Below are 18,794 nucleotides of genomic sequence, written 5' to 3'. Positions count from 1 at the left end.
TTAATTTTTGTTGTTTTGTATTATTATCGTGTTCGGTGTGTACACGCACTCACGCACTCACGCACTCACGCACACACACAAAGGTAACACACCACATACATAATACATATATATATATATATTTTAAATACCATTTTTTTAATATTGATATGGATTGGTCACACGACGTATAAATGGTGGATAAACCGTTCAAAATCCGAGAAAGAGAGAGAAAGATAGAGATAGATAGATAGATAGATAGAGTGAGAGAGAGATAGAGAGAGAGAAAAACGGTCGAAACGTTGGCTGCCCTCGGTGAACGCGCACGCGAAATAACATTGGTAAATTAAAATAAAAAAAAAAAAAACAGAAAAAAAAAAGAAAAAAAAAAAAATATTCGTCAGTGACGCGATGCCATCGTATCGAGTGTGACGGTTTAACACATAAGACAACAAAAAAAAATAAAAAGTTTATTATTATTATTATTATTATTGGCGGACATTAATAATTTTTTTTATATAAATATATTTTTATCATCAAACAAAGGATAAATAAATAATAATGAAAAGGAATGATTTTAAGACGTTGAATTGGTGACTCTTTCTCCCTTCCCCCCAACAAACGGGAAAAGGTATTAATAATAATAATAAATGAACCTTTTGTGTGTGTGTGTTTGGTGCCTCCTCCCGCGCTCCGCACAACCGGAATTTTATTTTATTTATTTAAAAAAAAAAAAAAAGTTTTTTTTTGTTTTATTTATTTTAGAAAAAAGGCAAAATGTTTGTTTGTTTGTTTGTTTGTTTGTTTGTTTGTTTGTTGTTCGTAATATAATCGTTTGTACCGTCGTCGTTTTGGTTTTTTTTTAAAAAAAAAGTTTCTCAAATTGTTTTTTTTTTTTTTTTGCATGGAAAACGGAAATGAATTATTTTATTTGATTTTACAATTTAAATTTAACAATTATATTTTTCTCACGCGAAAAAAAAAAAATTTTTTTTTCCTCTATTAAAATCAACAAATAATAATAATAATAATAATAATAATTAATAAAAACACAGGAAAGGGAAAAAAAATTTGCTTTTTATAATAATAATAATGGCGCGCCCTTTTTCATTTTCACACACACACATTTATAATATTAAATTAGATATTTAAATAAAAAATATGCGAATGTGCGTGTGCGTGCGTGTGTGTGTGCGCGCGCGAGTATTTATTTGTAAAAAAGAAAATTGAAATTTGTATGTTAGTGTGACGTTTTTATTAAAATAAAAAATAAATAATTATCAGTTGTGGGTTAACAAGTAACTAATATTTTTAATTTATTTTATAAAAAAAAAAAAACGGTTTTTCTTTTTTATGCACACACACGCCCACGCTTTTTAAAAAATTTTCACGTATGTATACACACGCACACACGCACACACACACACTCTTGTACGTACGTATCGGTGAGTGGTCGTCGTCGTATATTTATATATATATTTAAATAAAAAATTATTCAAGACACTTTCATTTATGACGTTTATTGATTTTACATTTAAAAAAAATTTTTTTTTTTTCTCGGGTCAGACATGGTTGAATAAAAAAATGAAAATTTGTTGGCCATTCGCCGTATTTATTTATTTTTTTTTTTTTGACCCGTGAAACAAATTTTTTTTCTTTTATTTTTTACCTTTTAGATCGATACAATTATTTAACCTTTCACAATAAATAAATAAATATTTACGTACATTAACGAAATAAAAATTTTTTTGTTTGCTTTTATTATTATTATTATTTTATAAAACACACGAGTTATAATTTTTTTCCTTTTTTTCCTCTCCCCCCCCCTTTTCTTTCTCATTCCACCGTGTATTCCTTTATATCCCTCCCCATCATTTTATTTTAAAAAAATCTTTTTTAACTTATCATTTAGTTTTAATCTTATCATTTTAAATAAGAAAAAAATTTTTTTTTTTTTAACTCGAAAATGTTTATAAGAATTGAATTTATTTAAAATAAGGAATCATAAGTTGTTGTTATAATAATAATAATAATAAATTAATTAATTAAATAATTTTTTTTTGTGTTTTTTTTTTTAAAGAAACTTGATGTGAATTCTATTTGAAGAGAGAAAGAGAAGAACGAAAAGGAAGAGGAGGAGAAGGAGAAGGAGGAGGAGGAGGAGGAGGATGACGACGGAAGAAAAAGAAAAAAAAAAATTAAATCTCTGGATTTGTTGAGAAAATGAATTGAAATGTGAATTTTCATATATAAAAAATCGTCGTCTGACGTGAGTCGGTCGAAAAAGGAAAAAAAAAAGGAAAAAGTGTAACGCAATGTTTTTTTATATATAAAAAATCCCGTTTTCTACGAATTCACAAAGGTAAGATTAATAATAATAATAATAAAAGGAAAATTGTTTTTTTTTTTTAAATTATACATAAATATACGTAAGGTAAATATTTTATTTATTAACCGACCGTGAATTGATTTTTATTTTTACGGACGAGTAAATTATTTTCTTTTTTTTGTTTTGTTTTTAAATCAATTTATTATTTAACCTTTTAACCTTTTTAACCGGAAAATAAAACGTTTGGGTTATTTTCCGAATGTTTTACACACACACACACATTTATCACATTGGGGGGGGAGGCAAGGAGGTAGGGAGGGTTTATAATTTACGGTTCGAACACACGGACAATGCAATAATCTACAGGTAATATTATTATTATCATTAAATGACGAAATAAAAAAAAAGTTTTGTCTCTAATTTTAATTAATTTACGGTTTCGTTTTTTTTTTTTTTTTTTTTAATTATTAAACGAGGTAATTAAACTATAGAAGAGAGAAAAAAATTTCAACTTTTTTTTTTTCCCGCTCTTGTTTCATGTTTTTAAACTTTTCATCAAATTTTTTTTTTCTCTTTTAAAACTCTTCATTTTCTTTTATATGTTTCTCGACATTTTTTTTTTTTTTTTATTACTTTAGTCTTTTTTAAAACGACGTAAATTGTACACTTGATGGATATAAATAAAAAGTGGATTTTTTTTTCTTCACAAAAATCATTTCATGAATCCATCCATTCGATATTGAAAAAAAAAAGGTTCTTTTTCGAAAATTTGATTTGTCATTTTTTATTTAAATTTTCTTTTTTTTAAAAAAAAAAAGAAATTTGTTCACATTTTGAAATTGGACATTATTATTTAAAAATTTTTTTTTTTCTGTCTCTTTTGACGTTCATTTTTTTTCACTTTAATTTTCCATTAAATGAAAAATCTTTCATAAAATAAATTTTCAATCATAAGTCATTTGACGAGAAATTGATTTTTAAAATAAATAATAATGATAATTTTTAAATGTGACATTTAATTAAATAAATAATAATTTTATTGTTTGATCGACGTTGAAATTTAACAAAATAATAATAATAATAATAATAATAATAATAATAATAATAATAATAATAATAATAATAATAATAATAATAATAATAATAATAATAATTTACCGTAGATTTCTAAAAAGAAATTAAATAAATTTAAATTTTTCGTAGGCTTGATCTCACATCGTTTTCTCTCTCTTTCTCTCTTCCATAAATTGTTATTATTATTATGTTTTTCTTTTTTTCCAGATATAAATATATATATATTTTTTTTTATGTACAAGAGTCACAAAAATGAATAGTTGAGACTCGGAGGAAAGAGAAAAAAAAAAAAAAAGTTAAAAATTACCGGTCGAATAATATTCGTATGGAGGGATCTAATTATAGTATAATTCATTCAGTTTTAATAGCAGCCGATAACGATACAAGTTATTTTGTTATAACAAACACTCAGTCACCGTCGACGGGTAATTTTGTTAAGAATAACACTCAGGATGGTTTCGCGACATTTTGGTTTCCCGGTGAATTTTCTCCGTATTCCGTAACGGAAGCAATAATAATAGCTATAATACTCTTGCTTATTATCGTCGGAACGGTCGTGGGCAACATATTGGTGTGCATCGCGGTGTGTTTGGTTAAAAAATTAAGGCGACCTTGCAATTATCTATTAGTTTCTCTTGCCGTGTCTGATATTTGCGTCGCCGTTTTGGTCATGCCCATGGCGACACTTTACGAAATACTCGGAAAATGGAGTTTCGGACCGGTCATGTGCGATTTGTGGGTGAGTTTCGACGTGCTTTCTTGCACGGCTTCCATATTAAATCTGTGCATGATCAGCGTCGACCGTTATTACGCCATAACTAAACCCTTACAATACGGAGTCAAAAGAACTCCAAGGAGAATGATATTGTGCGTGAGTTTAGTTTGGCTGGGAGCTGCGTGCATAAGTTTGCCGCCGTTGTTGATATTAGGGAATCAGCACGAATTGAATAACACCACTCAGTGCATTGTGTGTCAAAACTTTGCATATCAAATATATGCCACACTCGGAAGTTTTTACATACCCTTGACGGTCATGATGATAGTTTATTACAAAATATTTCGTGCAGCTAGAAGAATCGTACTCGACGAAAGGCAATCCAGGAGTCATTTGGAATCCCACTGCTGCTTAGACGTGAACGTTGGAAACGGGGGATGCACTCACGTCGTACAATCGATTTCTTCTTCTCCGGCGGTTTCGACTCCGGGAGTCACAAACAGGGTGCATCATCATCATCATCATCATCATCAACACAGATCGAGTACCGCGAGTACCGTCACCACCGTAAGTTGCTTTCACTTGTTTCATTCGTATGCGAATGTGTGTGTGTGCGTGCGTGTTGCGTCCCTAAGAGTTTTCCGAAACAATTTATTATTATTGACAAATCTGATGAAATAAAAATCATCAAGATTTTGAAAAAAAAAACGTATATAAAATTATTATTATTATTTTTTATTTTCTCCAGTCTAAATGTTTATTCTTCTTTTCCATTAGTCATGACTTAGTCATGGCGCCATATTGATTCTATTATATATATTTTTTTTTAACAAAATATTTTCTTCGGTGAGTCGTCCGTCGTCAATCAAAATCGTCATGAAAATAATTTTTAACGAATTAATTATTAATCAAAAATTATTTATAATAATTATTATTATGATTAAACAAGAGAATATTGACACCGTTTTAAAAATTCATCGGCATAGTACACACGCACCGCCCACACGCGCATTTATATCTACACTCTTATTTTAATTAATAAGACTTTAAATATATTATCATTATTATTTTAATTTTTAAATTAAAACGCCGAGCGCTGGAAAAATGAAATAAGTAAAATCTAACATTGAATTTATAAAAAAAAAAATTTTAATAAAAACAAATGGATGGACGACAGGTGCGTGTGTGTGGGGGAGGAGGAGGGGGTAGGAGCTATAATTTTCCGATTCCGGGTACGTCGCCTGTCCGACAATGATTAAACTGAAATCGCAATAATAAAAATTTTAACTGCTTTATTATTAAAAAAAAAACATGGTGACATTTGAAATTAAAAAAAAAAAAAATTGATCATTTTTAATAAAACTTGTTTTTAACTGACGAAAACCTTTTTTATAATTGCGGCTACCAGCTCATCATCATCATCATCCATCGTTGCTGTTGTTTTCCTATTTGATTCAAAATCCTTTTTTGAACCTTTTTAAAATTTATTAAATTTTTACGAATGTTATACACCCTGTCAGTAAAATAAATCGTTTATATTTGTTTCAGTGTAGCGGAGTTACGAACATAAGCACTCGTTGCTTTCCCAGAACTTCTAACGAATCCCAAGGTTCGGCATTGAAAAATCATTCGGAAAGAGAAGGAAATCATCGGGGGGAAAAAATCGCGGAGGCAACAGTCAAATTATTTCCGGTTACAGGAAAAAATCAGTTTCTAATTTTGGAGCATCGACGAGTCAAAAACGTATAAGATTTCAATTGGCCAAAGAGAGGAAAGCATCAACCACCCTCGGTATAATAATGAGCGCATTCACTGTTTGTTGGCTTCCTTTTTTCGTATTGGCCATAGTGAGGCCATTTCTCAACGAGCAAAGTTCCATACCGGCATCGCTTTCGAGTCTTTTCCTATGGCTGGGATACGCCAATTCACTTCTTAATCCCATCATATATGCAACTTTAAACAGGGATTTTCGTAAACCTTTTCAACAAATTCTCTACTTTAGATGTTCCACGCTCAACGACATGATGAGAGAAGAATTTTATCATTCGCAATACGGGGATCCCCATTACACGGCCATAAATAATTCCAACATTGTACCGATGGAACGTCCGGAAGATCGTCAACCATCTTCTAACGTTATAAATAATGAATCTTTTCTGTGATTAATTAAAAATAAAATAAATTATGCTCATTTTTCGATAATGATTGTCCGGCGAACGTTTTGGGTTTTTGACTTTCGTACACGAACCAAAAACCGCACAAAAAAACAGACACACGCACACACACACACACACGCGTGTGTGTTTCATAAACCAAAAAACTAAAACTAAAAAATGCCTTCTACACAAAATAAAAAAAAAAAAAAAACAAAATCAAAAGCAATACGTTTTTCATTGTTCGTTTTTTTTCACTTTACCGGAAAATTTTCACTTAATTTTTTTTATATACATAAATAAATTTCGTATATCCTGACTTTTAAAATACCTCTTTAAACTAAATATTATTATTATTATTATTATTATTATGTGGATTTTGATATTTTTAGATTAGTAGGCCGAATGTAAAAAAAAATTCTGGAAAATGATTATAAGAAAAAAAAAAACGAACAAACGGGTTTATTAAAGTGTCAAGTTGAATAAAACAAACACAAAAAGTTTCATATGAATATTTAAATGTATGGGAAATGTACGAGTGACCTTAATGCGTTTAAATGATAATAATAATAATAATAATAATAATAACACGCTGGAGAAAAAAAAAAGAAAAAAAAAAATTTTATTTTATTTTATTTAATATTAGTTTTGGGCTGTGACAATCACATTAAAAAAAAAAAAAATTTGACTGCTGCTCTCGCTTTATCTTTTTTTAATCCTCAAATCTTCTATGAAAAATCATTATTATTATTATTATATTATTCTATTTACTCACCACCACCACCCCCACCTCTTCCATCATCATCATCATCATCATCGTAATTACCATTATTTTTTTTCTGTCCTTTTTCATTATTATTATTAAAATGGAAAAAATCAATTTTTTTTCCCCCCTTCATTTTAACAATATTATTATTATTATTATTAATGTTTTCTTTTTTCCCTTCATCTCGTATTATTATTATTATTATTAAGAGTAAGGAAAATAATGAAATGAAATAAGAGGAAGAAAAATTGTACGGAAAACATATCGATCATGAAAAAAAAAAATGTCAGACAATAAAAAAGGTCAAATTTTTATTTATTTATTTATTTTTTTTTTCTAATTCTAAAAAATTTCGAAAATAAATAAATAAATAAATAAACAATAATAATAATTTTATATTTATTGTCATCCATATGTATGTTATGTATTTTTTATTAAAAAAGTATTTTCCGAAATTTAAAGATTATAAAGTAAATATTAAAATCAATTTAATTCCAAATTTGTAAATTAATTATTATTATTATTATGATAATCCATCGATAATTAATTTTATTAATAAATAAATAAATAATTTATTTATTTATTCAATTTCAATAAAAATAAAGTTAAATAAATGTCATTTTTCATAAAAAAATAAAAACAATTTTCCCCGTCGTAAGTTAAAAAGAAAATTTCTTTTTTTTTGTTATTGAAAAGCATGCGTGAAAATTTTCCGGTCGATGAAATGAATTTTCTCCGCGGGTTTTTTCGTTTTTTTATACGACCAGGATAAAATTAAATCATTTTCCATATAAAAAAAAAACAAATTTAATCACTTTTTTTTTTTTTTAAAAAAATGGTTTTCGAAACCATTGGAAATTCTATTTAAAACCATTTTAATAAACAAATAATAGAATAAAAAAAAAAAAAATCATAAATTTTCATTATTATTATTATTATTATTATTACTTTCCCCCCTCCCCCCGTTTTATTAAACAAGGTACGACACTTATTAATAGTCATTTTGTAATAGTTTTTGAAATGGGAAAAAAAAATTAGTAACATTTGTTTATGTTTTTCTTTATTAAAAAAAAAAAATACTTGAATCAATTTTTCCAACCGGCTTCACATCATCAAAAAGAAAGAAAGAAAGAGAGAGAGAGAGAGAGAGAGAGAGAGAGAGAAAGATAGAAAGAGTGGTTTTTTTTTTTCTTACCTCAGATGGAAGGAAAAATGAAGGATCTTATAATAATAATAATAATTTTTATCATTATCTATTTAAAATGATAATAACTTACACTCATAGATTTTAAAAAGATGGCCGGACGAAATTATTATTATTATTATTATTTTTTTTCTTTTTTTTTTTTGTTTTCTTTTGCAATTAATAAACCGATTTGAGTGACCCAAGTTGATATTCTCGGATAATAAAAAGAAAATCTTAACTTTTTAGTAACCGGTTGTTTTTCTAAATACCATCCGTAACTGTAAAATAATTATATATTAATTAATAAAACAAATTAACCTCCTCCCCCTCCCCCTCATTATTTTATTTTTCAAATTCTTACTCCATGGAAGTTGTTATGGGTTCTTTATATTTATCTCTTGGTAAAAGATTTTTTTTTTCATAAATAGCTTTTTCTATTAATGGATCTTGGAAATTTGGATCTGGAGCATCGTGCCAAGCGTAAAATTTTCCAGTTACAGGCAAAACTAAAAAAAAATTTATCACGTTAAATTATTTTACATAAAGAATAATTTAATAAATAATAATAATAATAAGAGTGTGTAACCTGTTAAATTGGGTTGATATTCACGGGGTTTTACTGCATAAAATTTATTTTCTTTTTTATTTATTTCAGTTTGTACAGTGTTATTTATTATAACCATTATTTAATTTTGTTTTTTTTGTTTTTTTTTTTTTTTTTAAACCAAAAAAAGAAAAAATTAATTTTTTTTTGTAATTTAAAATTAGTGTGACCGAAAAACAATTTTACATTTTTTTTTTATTTTCCCGTTTTTTTTTTTTTTTTTCTTTTTTTTTCAAATAAAAGAAAACGGAAATAATGAAGAGAATCATGAGGTGATTGTGTATTTATGCAATAATTTTAATTATTATTATTACATTTATAAAAATTTAATTAAATAAATAAATGAGAAAAGGATTCAAACGAATAAAAATTTATTTTAAAAATAATTTATTTAACTATGTTATAATTTAATAATTGTAACAGAAAAATCAAACAATAAAAAAAAAGAAAGAAAAAACAATAAAAATCACTAACGATTAATTACTAACATAATTATGTATTAATCATTAAAGATTTCTATGTATATATGTAAATAGGTCGATAATCCAACGTTTAAATTTAATAAATATATATACTCTCTCGTTCCGAACAAAAGTTTTCAAGAACTTAAACACTTTTTTTTTTTAATTGATTACACTATAAATATTAACAACGATATACATGATTTTTATCATTAAAAATTGTCTGTTGAAATTTACGGCAATTATAAAGCCATTTAACGATTCGAGCGTTTCTTTCAACTATAGAAAGACATTCGGTAGCCTTAAATGTTTCTGGAACGTTCCAAATAGCTACATCCACGCACGAATCCACGGAACTCACGCTTGAAAAATACACTGGTGAAGTTTTACCTGAATTATTTGATGCTAATTCTCTAAAAAAAACAAACGAGTAAAAAAATTTAATTAATTTCTTTCATTTTGATTATAATAAAAATAAATAAATAAATGATAATTTCCTCACTTGTAATCAGCGGGATCCATTCCTAAATTATTAAAAAAATTTTCCAATTTGTCAGTTGCCACCGTAGAAGGTTGTATTGAAATTGACAAAACCGGTTTTACTTTATTTGAACAATATTTATGAGAAATGTCTGATTTCGATCGTAATATTGGTTTTTTTTTAACCGAAAAAAAACTTAATTTCCTATTTAAAAAAAACGTTTCAAACGTTTATATTTTTAATTATTTAAAATCGGTTATACGAATAATAAATATAAAAAAATAAAAAGGAAAACATTACCGACAAGGAGAAGGAAAATCATCTTCGGTACCGGAATCGCTCCATGAGCTCTTTGGAGAAGAATTATATTCTGGTAAACCTGATCTTCCAGTTCTTAATCCAATTGAACCTCCTTGACTTTGACGACCGCTATCAGCCGACTGAAATTTATTATTATTATTTTTTTTTTGTTTTCTTTATTCTAATTAACATAAATTAATTTTTAATAATTTCGATAATTATTAACCTGAGAATACATTGAACTAGAATTATGACGACTTCTGTTACAACTAGATGTGTAACTGCTTCGCCTTTGACAAGAAGATTGAATTTGAATCCCTTTTGAACTGGAAAATTCTCCACCGTTGTTGGTCATGTGAAAACTAGCTAAAATAAATAAATAAAACAAATTAACATATATACGGACAACCGTTCGCGAACGGACGGGAGAGTATAAAAACAATCAATTTAGTTGAAATAAATTAATTTAATTTAAAAAAACTAACCAAACCATTTTGAATGATTTCTACACAAATAATTTTTACAATCAATATTTGATTTTAAACAACGTCCACGATTATCAATATTTTTTCCATGATTTTTATGTCTCATTGATCCGGTCAATGTAGAATAAACGCTTCTGGAATCACCGTTGTATTCAATGTTAAAACTTTAAAACAAACAAAAAATTTTTATCAAAACATCATAAAAACAGAAAAAAGGATTTTTCTTTTCTTTTGGTTGGAAATTACCTGGAATTGCTACTTTCGTCAGATGAATATTCTGGAGAAACATGTAAATCTGGTAATGATTTATGTTGAAAACAAGTCGTTTGACCAAAATTATTTTGACCGGAAAATGATATATTGCTGCTCTGAAAAACAAACAAAAAAATGTTAACTTTAGCATTAAAACAAAAAAAAATTATATATATACATTTATATACATAAAAAAAAACTCACTTTATTATTATTATTATTATTATTTGAACAAGTTGCATCGATTGAATCTAAATCTAATAATATTCTTAATTTATTCTGGAGTCTATTTCCTTTTTCATCACAATTTTGATTTTTTGTATTTGATTCGAAATTAATAGCAACATTTTTAACTGGAATAATAAATTTCATGATAAATTGTGTTGATCAATGTGTTTGTCATCCATGTTTAATTTTTTTTACCTGGTTTAAATTCTTGTTTATTATCTAATACGATTTCGGATTTAACGTAAAAGGCTTTTGTTTCTTGCAACATTTGTACAGCACTTTTTTTCTTAGGCGAATCGCTACTTTTCAACGAATGATGGATGGACTTTGATGAATTGATTGCACGCAAAGACGCTACTTGGGGATGACGAAATTTGGTTGTCATCCTCCTTAAGCCTACAATTAACTACCCTCTTTCATAATGACTCAATCGACTAAAAAACCTACAAAACAAAAAAAGAAAAACCAATTAAAAAGTAAAAAAAAAAACTTTTTTTACTTCAACTTTATATTTTTCATTCACTCACTTAATTTTTTGTAGATTTCATGGTATCCTATTTTTGTCAACCTTTTGAAACTTTTTCTTTTTTTTGTTGTTGTTGTTGTTGCTGTTGTTTCCCTCTATAGATTTTACTAAAAAAATTAAATATATTTAAGATTGTGTAATGGATCGACACCGAATATCAATATGATGGTCGTCTACCTGTACGCGTCGAGATTGAAATATATCCAAATTATCTTCCGATGGCCATTGTGCTATCGCTTGCCTTTCCAAATCGTCAAATGCGTTATCTTCGAGGCTATCAAACAATCTCACGTTTCCCATTCCCTCGGGAATCCCTTTTTTTTCGCTTGTCGAACCGTAATTAAAACTTTCTTCGTCCGACAATTCACGATATTGAGCGTTCAATATAGGCCGATATTTGGATTTGCTATCATAGGAATTGGTCGCATAATCTCGAATCAAATTTGTATTACAGGACGTTGCTGTTGTCGTCGTCGTTGTTGTTGTTGCTGCTGCTGTTGCTGTTGTAGATCCGAGTAAGTTAAAAGGTTTCGATGACCAAAACGACGAGGTTTGAACTTGCCAAGCAGTCGGAGAACCACCGGACGTCACAGCCGAATAAGACAATTTTGGAAATGAAGAAATTTGAAGTTTGGTACCCGATTTGCTGTTGGAAGAACGATTTTGTTCGGAACTAGAACTGGATGAAAACGACGCCGATAAATTTTCGTTTTGATGTATTAAACGGTTGTAATTGGCATTTTTTCCCATAAAAAACTCGCATTTCTTTTCGGGAAAACTTTCTGTAGATTGTAAAATGGAAAATTTAAAAATTTGAAATTTTACGTTAAAAAAACAAAAAATCAATTTCAGTGGACGTTTGAATATTAATAAAAAAGAAACCGATTTTTATTTTTTTATTTAAAAAAAATACAAAAAACAAGAATTTTTTTTTTATCATCCGAGAAACAATTATTATAATATTTTGAAAAAAAAAGAAGGTATAGTAATGGAATCATACAACCTAAAAGTATCTAAAAAAAAAAAAATTACCGTCAACATATTTAGCCGATCGATTTCTAATAGTGGAAGAAACATTGCAACTTTGCAATGCACATCGAACGGTCCTAAGTTCTTCACTTAAATTTTGTATAGCAGAAAATTCTTTGGATCTTGTTGGGTATCCAGTTTGAAGCCACTTGAGTACGGTATCGGGTACCTGAAGACTCGAATGTTCGGGAATCGACAATTCTCGTCGATTAATCGAACTGAAATCGTAATGGAAAATTCAAAAGTTAATAATTTCATTTAATATTATTGATATTTATATAGAAAGTATAAAAAAAAAAAATAAATAAAAATTATATATATTAAAAAAATTACATATTTGGCGTTAAGTAGAACACAAAAAAAATAAAATAAAATGAATTCGGTAAATATATTATATAAATGGGATAATGTCAAAAAAAATTTTTTTTTTTTAAATATTTTCAATAATTTAAATACCTGAAATAAAGTTTAGTAATTATGAAGAACCATTTTCGAAAAAAAAAAAAAAAAAAAAAAAAAAAACAATGAATTGTTTATTTATTTATTTATTTATTTATTTTTCTCTCTCTCTCTCTCTCTCTCTCTCTCTCTCTCTCTCTCTCTCTCTCTCTCTCTCCCTCTCCCTCTCTACCCATTATTTTTAATGTTGGGATCAAGTTTTCAAGTAATTAACCGTATAAATAAATAAATAAATAATTTTTTACAAAAATAAAAAAATTCATTTAAAAAAAGACAATATGTATATTGCCTTGTTAATAATGAGAGGTTAGTGAAATCTCGTCCATCTGATGATCTTTTTCTTGCAACGGCCGACGACGACGTTTCCGTTTTATTTTCGGTAGAAGGTGACGTTCTCGATGATGTTCTAAGAGTTTGTCTCACGTTTAAATCTCCTATACTTTCAACCAAATGAAAAGATGATGCAAAAGGATTCGGAGAAGGACCGGATAGGGATGCTGATGAAGAAGGAGTGTTTGGAGGAAATGCCAATGTCGAATCGGTCCTAAGAGTATTACTTTTCTCGGTGGTGGTATATTGAACTTCGGAAAACGGAGGACACCTCTGTATTTATAGATTTTTTTAAGTAAAACTGATTAAATTTCTTTGAAGTTAACGGTAAGTTTATCATCACGTCATTGTCGTGTAATAGTCAAAGTAATAAAAAAAAAAAATCTTTCTTTATTCATTCTCTCTCTCACTCGTGAATATAATAATGAAAATTTCAAGCACAGATTAAATCTTGAGAATGATTTAAATCAAAGAGACGTATAAAAAAAAAAAACAAAGTAACCCACTTATTTTTAATAACCATTTAAAGAATTTTTTGTTAATTTTAATATCGTGTTCGCGTATGCAGACATATAAAAAGTAGAACACAAACAAAATTATGCTGGAACTATATCCAGGCGGGGGAAAAGAAAAAAAAAAAAAAAAAAAAGGGACTTACCAATTGATGAATATATTTTTGTGCGTTTATAAAATGCATAACGTTTTTTATTGGATTTTCCCAAATATGTTTTGTAGAAGTTATTCTCATTTGAAGTTCTAATTGATTGAGATCGTCGATTCTATAGAATGGGTTGGGTAAATAAATTGTTTCTAACGTTTCTTCGGCATCTGAAAAATAATTTTTAACTCTTTAACTCTTCATGTTTATTTGAACTAAAAAAAAATATATATAGACATATATATTATTATTTTTCTCCACACCCTCCCCCCATAACATTTCTTTTAAACTCTAAAACAACGATTTTAATTAACCGGATATTATAAGTGAAGAAAATCGTAAGGTGAAAATTATATAATTGGAAAACTCTTGAATAAAATGTAATTGATTCAAAGAGAATGAAAGGTTTTAAGGGATGGGTTTACACACCGAATATAAAATTCAAACAATGAAATGGCATCACACAAAAATTAATGTTTTTATTAACACGGTGATTTGATATGGATACATTTTAATTTAAAATATTATTGAAATCAAGTAATGATTACGTTAGTACATCAAAAAAAAAAGAAATTGCCTTTCAAATCTTTTGCGTCAACAAGTTTTTTTTTTTTTGTTGTCGATTTTACCTTAACGTATTTATTAAAAACAACCATATGTTAATAATTATTTACTATTACTATAAATAATTGCATTCGAAAAACAATTTGTCATAACACACACATACACGCACATCCTAAATATTTACCGATTGCATGGGGCTGACATTTTTTAGCTAAAACGGGATACTTTTGTTGTATAGATTCTTCAACTTCGACACAATCGACCGGTTTAAAACCATTATAGAGATCGTAAGGTTGAGAACAATTCAGGGTCAATTTTCTGAATTCTTCTTCAACGTCAGCCAACATCCAAGGTTCCTGAGGTTTTTCATCGTGTGAATTATTCTGATCTTCGAAAAATTGTAATGATTTTTCTGTGTTGTACATCATTTCGCGACAGTTATCGTACAAGTATTGTCCATAATAAGATAATTTGCTCTGGGGTATAACATCGCGTACAGTCACCACTTTCCCTTTTTCCCCGACCTAACGTTTAAAACAATATACATATATATTCAAAAATAGTTTTTCGTTATCAACGGTCACTATCAATATATAATCCAATTTTTTTTTTCTTATACAGAACATATTGTATTTATATAAATACAAATACCTAAAGTACATTTATTATTTGATCAAAAAAAAAAAAAAAGTAGAAAAAATTACAATAGGTTTTATTAAATGAATAATAATAACGATCACATTTTACGAACCCAATGCCTTAAAAAAATGAATGTCAAAATGTTAATTAATAAAATAATATCTTTTCTTCATTTTATTTAATAAAATATTGTAGATATCTTATGTGAAAAATGTCAAAGACACAAAATGTACTTGTATACATAGACAATATAGACAGCTATGTGTAGACAACTTTGATCAAATTAAAACGTGTAATTAAACTAATTATAAAGATTAAAAATAATTATAAATTTGATTTTCAAGTTCAGATAAATAAAAACATACACACACAAACACCATTTTATATTGGTTTTTTTTTTTTTTTTTTTTTTTTTTTTTCAATTGTCTAAAATGCCAAATAAGAAAATATGTTTTTTTTTTTTTTTTTTTTTTTTTTTTTTTTAAATATGTATATGTTATTTAATGTTGAAGTACAGAAGAAAACATAAACATTTAACAAAAAGTATATGGTTTCCTTTTTTTTTATTGATTTCCCAATTGAAAAATGTCAATTATATTGAAAATAGTAAAATTCGCTTTAATATATTTATCCATATCATACAATATATAGATTTTAATTAGGTTTTTTCATATATGTACATATATATATATATATATATATATATATATATATATATATATATATATATATATATATATATATTATCAGTTTATACAAAAAAAATAAAAAAAACAAACAAACAGTAAGACTTATTAAAATTCTATCAATTAATATATTATAAAAAATAAACAATAAACGTCTCTTTTTCCCTTAATTGATTGATTGATTGATCGATTAATTAGAAACACAAATAGAGGTATCGATTTTCATAATCAATTTTGAAAGTATCGATTCCAAAAAAAAAAAAAAATAATAATTCAAATAGTGAAAACCCTAAAGAACAACAATAATAACTCATTGCGTGACCTTTACAACACCCCCGCACGCACACACACACACACGCACACGCACATATTTACCAATGTAATTTCCTAAATTATCAAACGGAAATAAACGTCAGAAAAAAAAAAAAAAATTTATTTTTATTTATTTTATTTTATTTTTTTTTCTTTTCACGATACTCGAATGGAAATACTCGAACCGACATTAATGACAAAAAACAAAAAAAGGGGGACCCAACCTGATGATGTTTTTTTTCTTTTAAATAATTCAATTTCACCCAAAGTTTATCGCTACTTTTTTGAAAGCCATCACCCGGTGTGTCACGCCATGTTGTGTTAGCATCAAGTCCAATATTTGCGTAAGCCGTTTCCATCATCACTTATTTTCTCAATCATGGAAAGTTCTATTCCAAAATTCGAAGGAAAATTCAATATTAGTAAATTATTATTATTATTTTTTTCGTTATTGTATATTTTTTAATACGTCAAAATTTAAAGTGAAATTTAATTTTTAATTATCTCTCATTCAATTTTAACTATTTTCAAACATTACAAAAAAAAAAAAAAAAAAAGAAAATTAGGTAGTAATTATTTGACAAAGAAAAAATGGGTGAAAGACACGAATAAAATTAAATTTCGCGTAAAATTATTAATTACTTTCAAACAATAAAAAACAATAAAATAATAAAATAATATAAGGGAAATTAATCACTGATGCAAATGGTTTTCATTAATAATTTTTTTTTTAAAATAATAAAAACCATATTAAAATACATTTTTTTTTTATTTAAATGTGACATTAAATAATTGTCATCATTTAATTAAGTCATAGTTTTAATTTGTCCCAGAAAATTCATAAACAAAAAAAAAAGAAATGTTTTTTAAAAATAACAGACTCATTTTAACTAAATTTATATAAAATCCAAATTTAAAAAAAAAAAAAAAAAAAAAAAAAACAATGAAATACTTACTTAATATAGCAAATAAATAAGAACTTCCAAAATTTTTTTTTTTTTTTTTGTAATCAAAGTAAAAACAAGTCTGTTTTCAATAAATGAATAATATCCAATTTAATTTTGAAGTCTGTTTGTTTGTTTATTTTTTTTACTCATTTTGACTGTGTAATAAATCATTGGTAGGGTAGAAACCCTGTTCTTTGTTGATATATTAAACTTTAAATACTTAAAAATGAAAGCTTTTAGAAGAAAAACATTCTTGTAGGAGCATGAACCAGGTTTGGAAACAGAATAAAATATTTTTTATATTGCTAACAAAAAGAAAAGTTTATAAAAATAATACCTGATCATCTCGACTTAAATTTATAAATTTTATCGCAACACAAACTCAAACAATTTTATTTTAAATAATGTTTATTTAGTGTAATTACAACCACTGAAATATAACATAAATCAAAAGCCATAAAATCATAACATCTATGAAATTTATATTTTTAAATAAGTTACTTATAAACAATTAAAAGTCAAAATCATAACATCAATGATTCACATAAATATGGTTGTGTAAAAAAAAAGGTAGGACACCCATAAACAAAGACGAAAAAAATTTTTAAAAATAAATAAAATGCCAAAACACATTAATAACAAATTAGCAAATCTCATCATTCAAACCCAAATAATAAAACATTTAATGACATATACATATGTAGGCCAGAAAATTTTTTAGAACATTTTCACATGTTAATAAAAGTTTCAGTAATAATAATATATTTCAAAAAAAAAAAAAAAAAAAAAATCAATAAATTTCATTTAAACTTTAAGAGTACAGTTAAAAAATGAATTTTAAATGACGTTAATTTAAAACATTTTTGAATGTAAATATATATATTTTAAATGAAGATACAAGATTGTTTGGACGAAATTATTTAAAAAATTAAAATTATAATAATAATCACAATAAAAACTTAATTTTTTAATTAAAAAAAAAACATTTTTTATAGAAACTTCCCTGGAGAAAAGTATTACCAATAATATTAACCAACTGAATGACGAGCATATATAATTTATTTTATCATTAAGTATAATGAAAAATGAATGAAATAAAGACCAGAAAAAAATGAATAAAAAAAAACTTACCTATTGGTGAAATAATTTCAAAACATTTACTACAAATATATACATAAATATATAAATAACGATATTTATATGTACACGAATAATGTATTCACTGATAAATAGCAATATTTTATCTATGAACAAAAAAATTGTCCAAAACCTCTGACTAAATGCATAGAGTAAAAAAATGTCTGCATCGTCGTCCTAGTAAAAATGGCGGGAATTTTAACTTTTTTATGAACTTTACTCATATGATACTCTGTGTAAATATTTGATATTTATTTTTACACGAAAAAAAAAATAATAATAATAATAAAATCTAATAATTATAAAACTCAGGAAAAATAATAAAAACTTTCTTATACACCTCTGATAAAAAAATAATATATATTATAGATATAAAAAAAAAAGTATGTTTGTATTTTCCATTTTTTTTTTAAATTAGTAAAACATATAATTCCGTATGCTTAAGCAAAATTAAATAAATTGTTATTAAATGCATAATTAAAAATACTATTTGA

The 18,794-nt window shown here is 26.2% G+C and overlaps 2 protein-coding genes across 2 annotated transcripts; one reads left to right on the top strand and one right to left on the bottom strand.

Moving 5' to 3' along the window:
- Positions 1-3,707: 3,707 nt before the first annotated feature.
- On the top strand, positions 3,708-6,681 carry Phum_PHUM204430 (class A rhodopsin-like G-protein coupled receptor GPR5ht3, putative; the record flags this gene model as incomplete). Its single annotated transcript, XM_002425456.1, has 4 exons — positions 3,708-4,664; positions 5,646-5,706; positions 5,808-6,232; positions 6,643-6,681. The coding sequence occupies 4 exons, from the start codon at positions 3,708-3,710 to the stop codon at positions 6,679-6,681; spliced, it is 1,482 nt and encodes a 493-aa protein (XP_002425501.1).
- Positions 6,682-8,559: 1,878 nt separating this feature from the next.
- Phum_PHUM204420 (uncharacterized protein) lies at positions 8,560-15,007 on the bottom strand (the record flags this gene model as incomplete). Its single annotated transcript, XM_002425455.1, has 13 exons — positions 8,560-8,708; positions 9,505-9,680; positions 9,770-9,952; positions 10,049-10,188; positions 10,275-10,414; positions 10,534-10,697; positions 10,780-10,901; positions 11,240-11,419; positions 11,717-12,321; positions 12,572-12,786; positions 13,242-13,630; positions 14,016-14,185; positions 14,749-15,007. 13 exons carry the CDS (start codon positions 15,005-15,007, stop codon positions 8,560-8,562), a joined length of 2,892 nt encoding a protein of 963 aa, XP_002425500.1.
- Between the last annotated feature and the right edge of the window lie 3,787 nt (positions 15,008-18,794).

The sequence above is a fragment of the Pediculus humanus genome, genomic scaffold (genome assembly GCF_000006295.1).
Source record: "Pediculus humanus corporis 1103172107555 genomic scaffold, whole genome shotgun sequence".
Taxonomy (NCBI): domain Eukaryota; kingdom Metazoa; phylum Arthropoda; class Insecta; order Psocodea; family Pediculidae; genus Pediculus; species Pediculus humanus.
The sequence above is the reverse complement of the archived record's forward strand: the minus strand, read 5'-3'. Positions and strand labels throughout refer to the sequence as shown.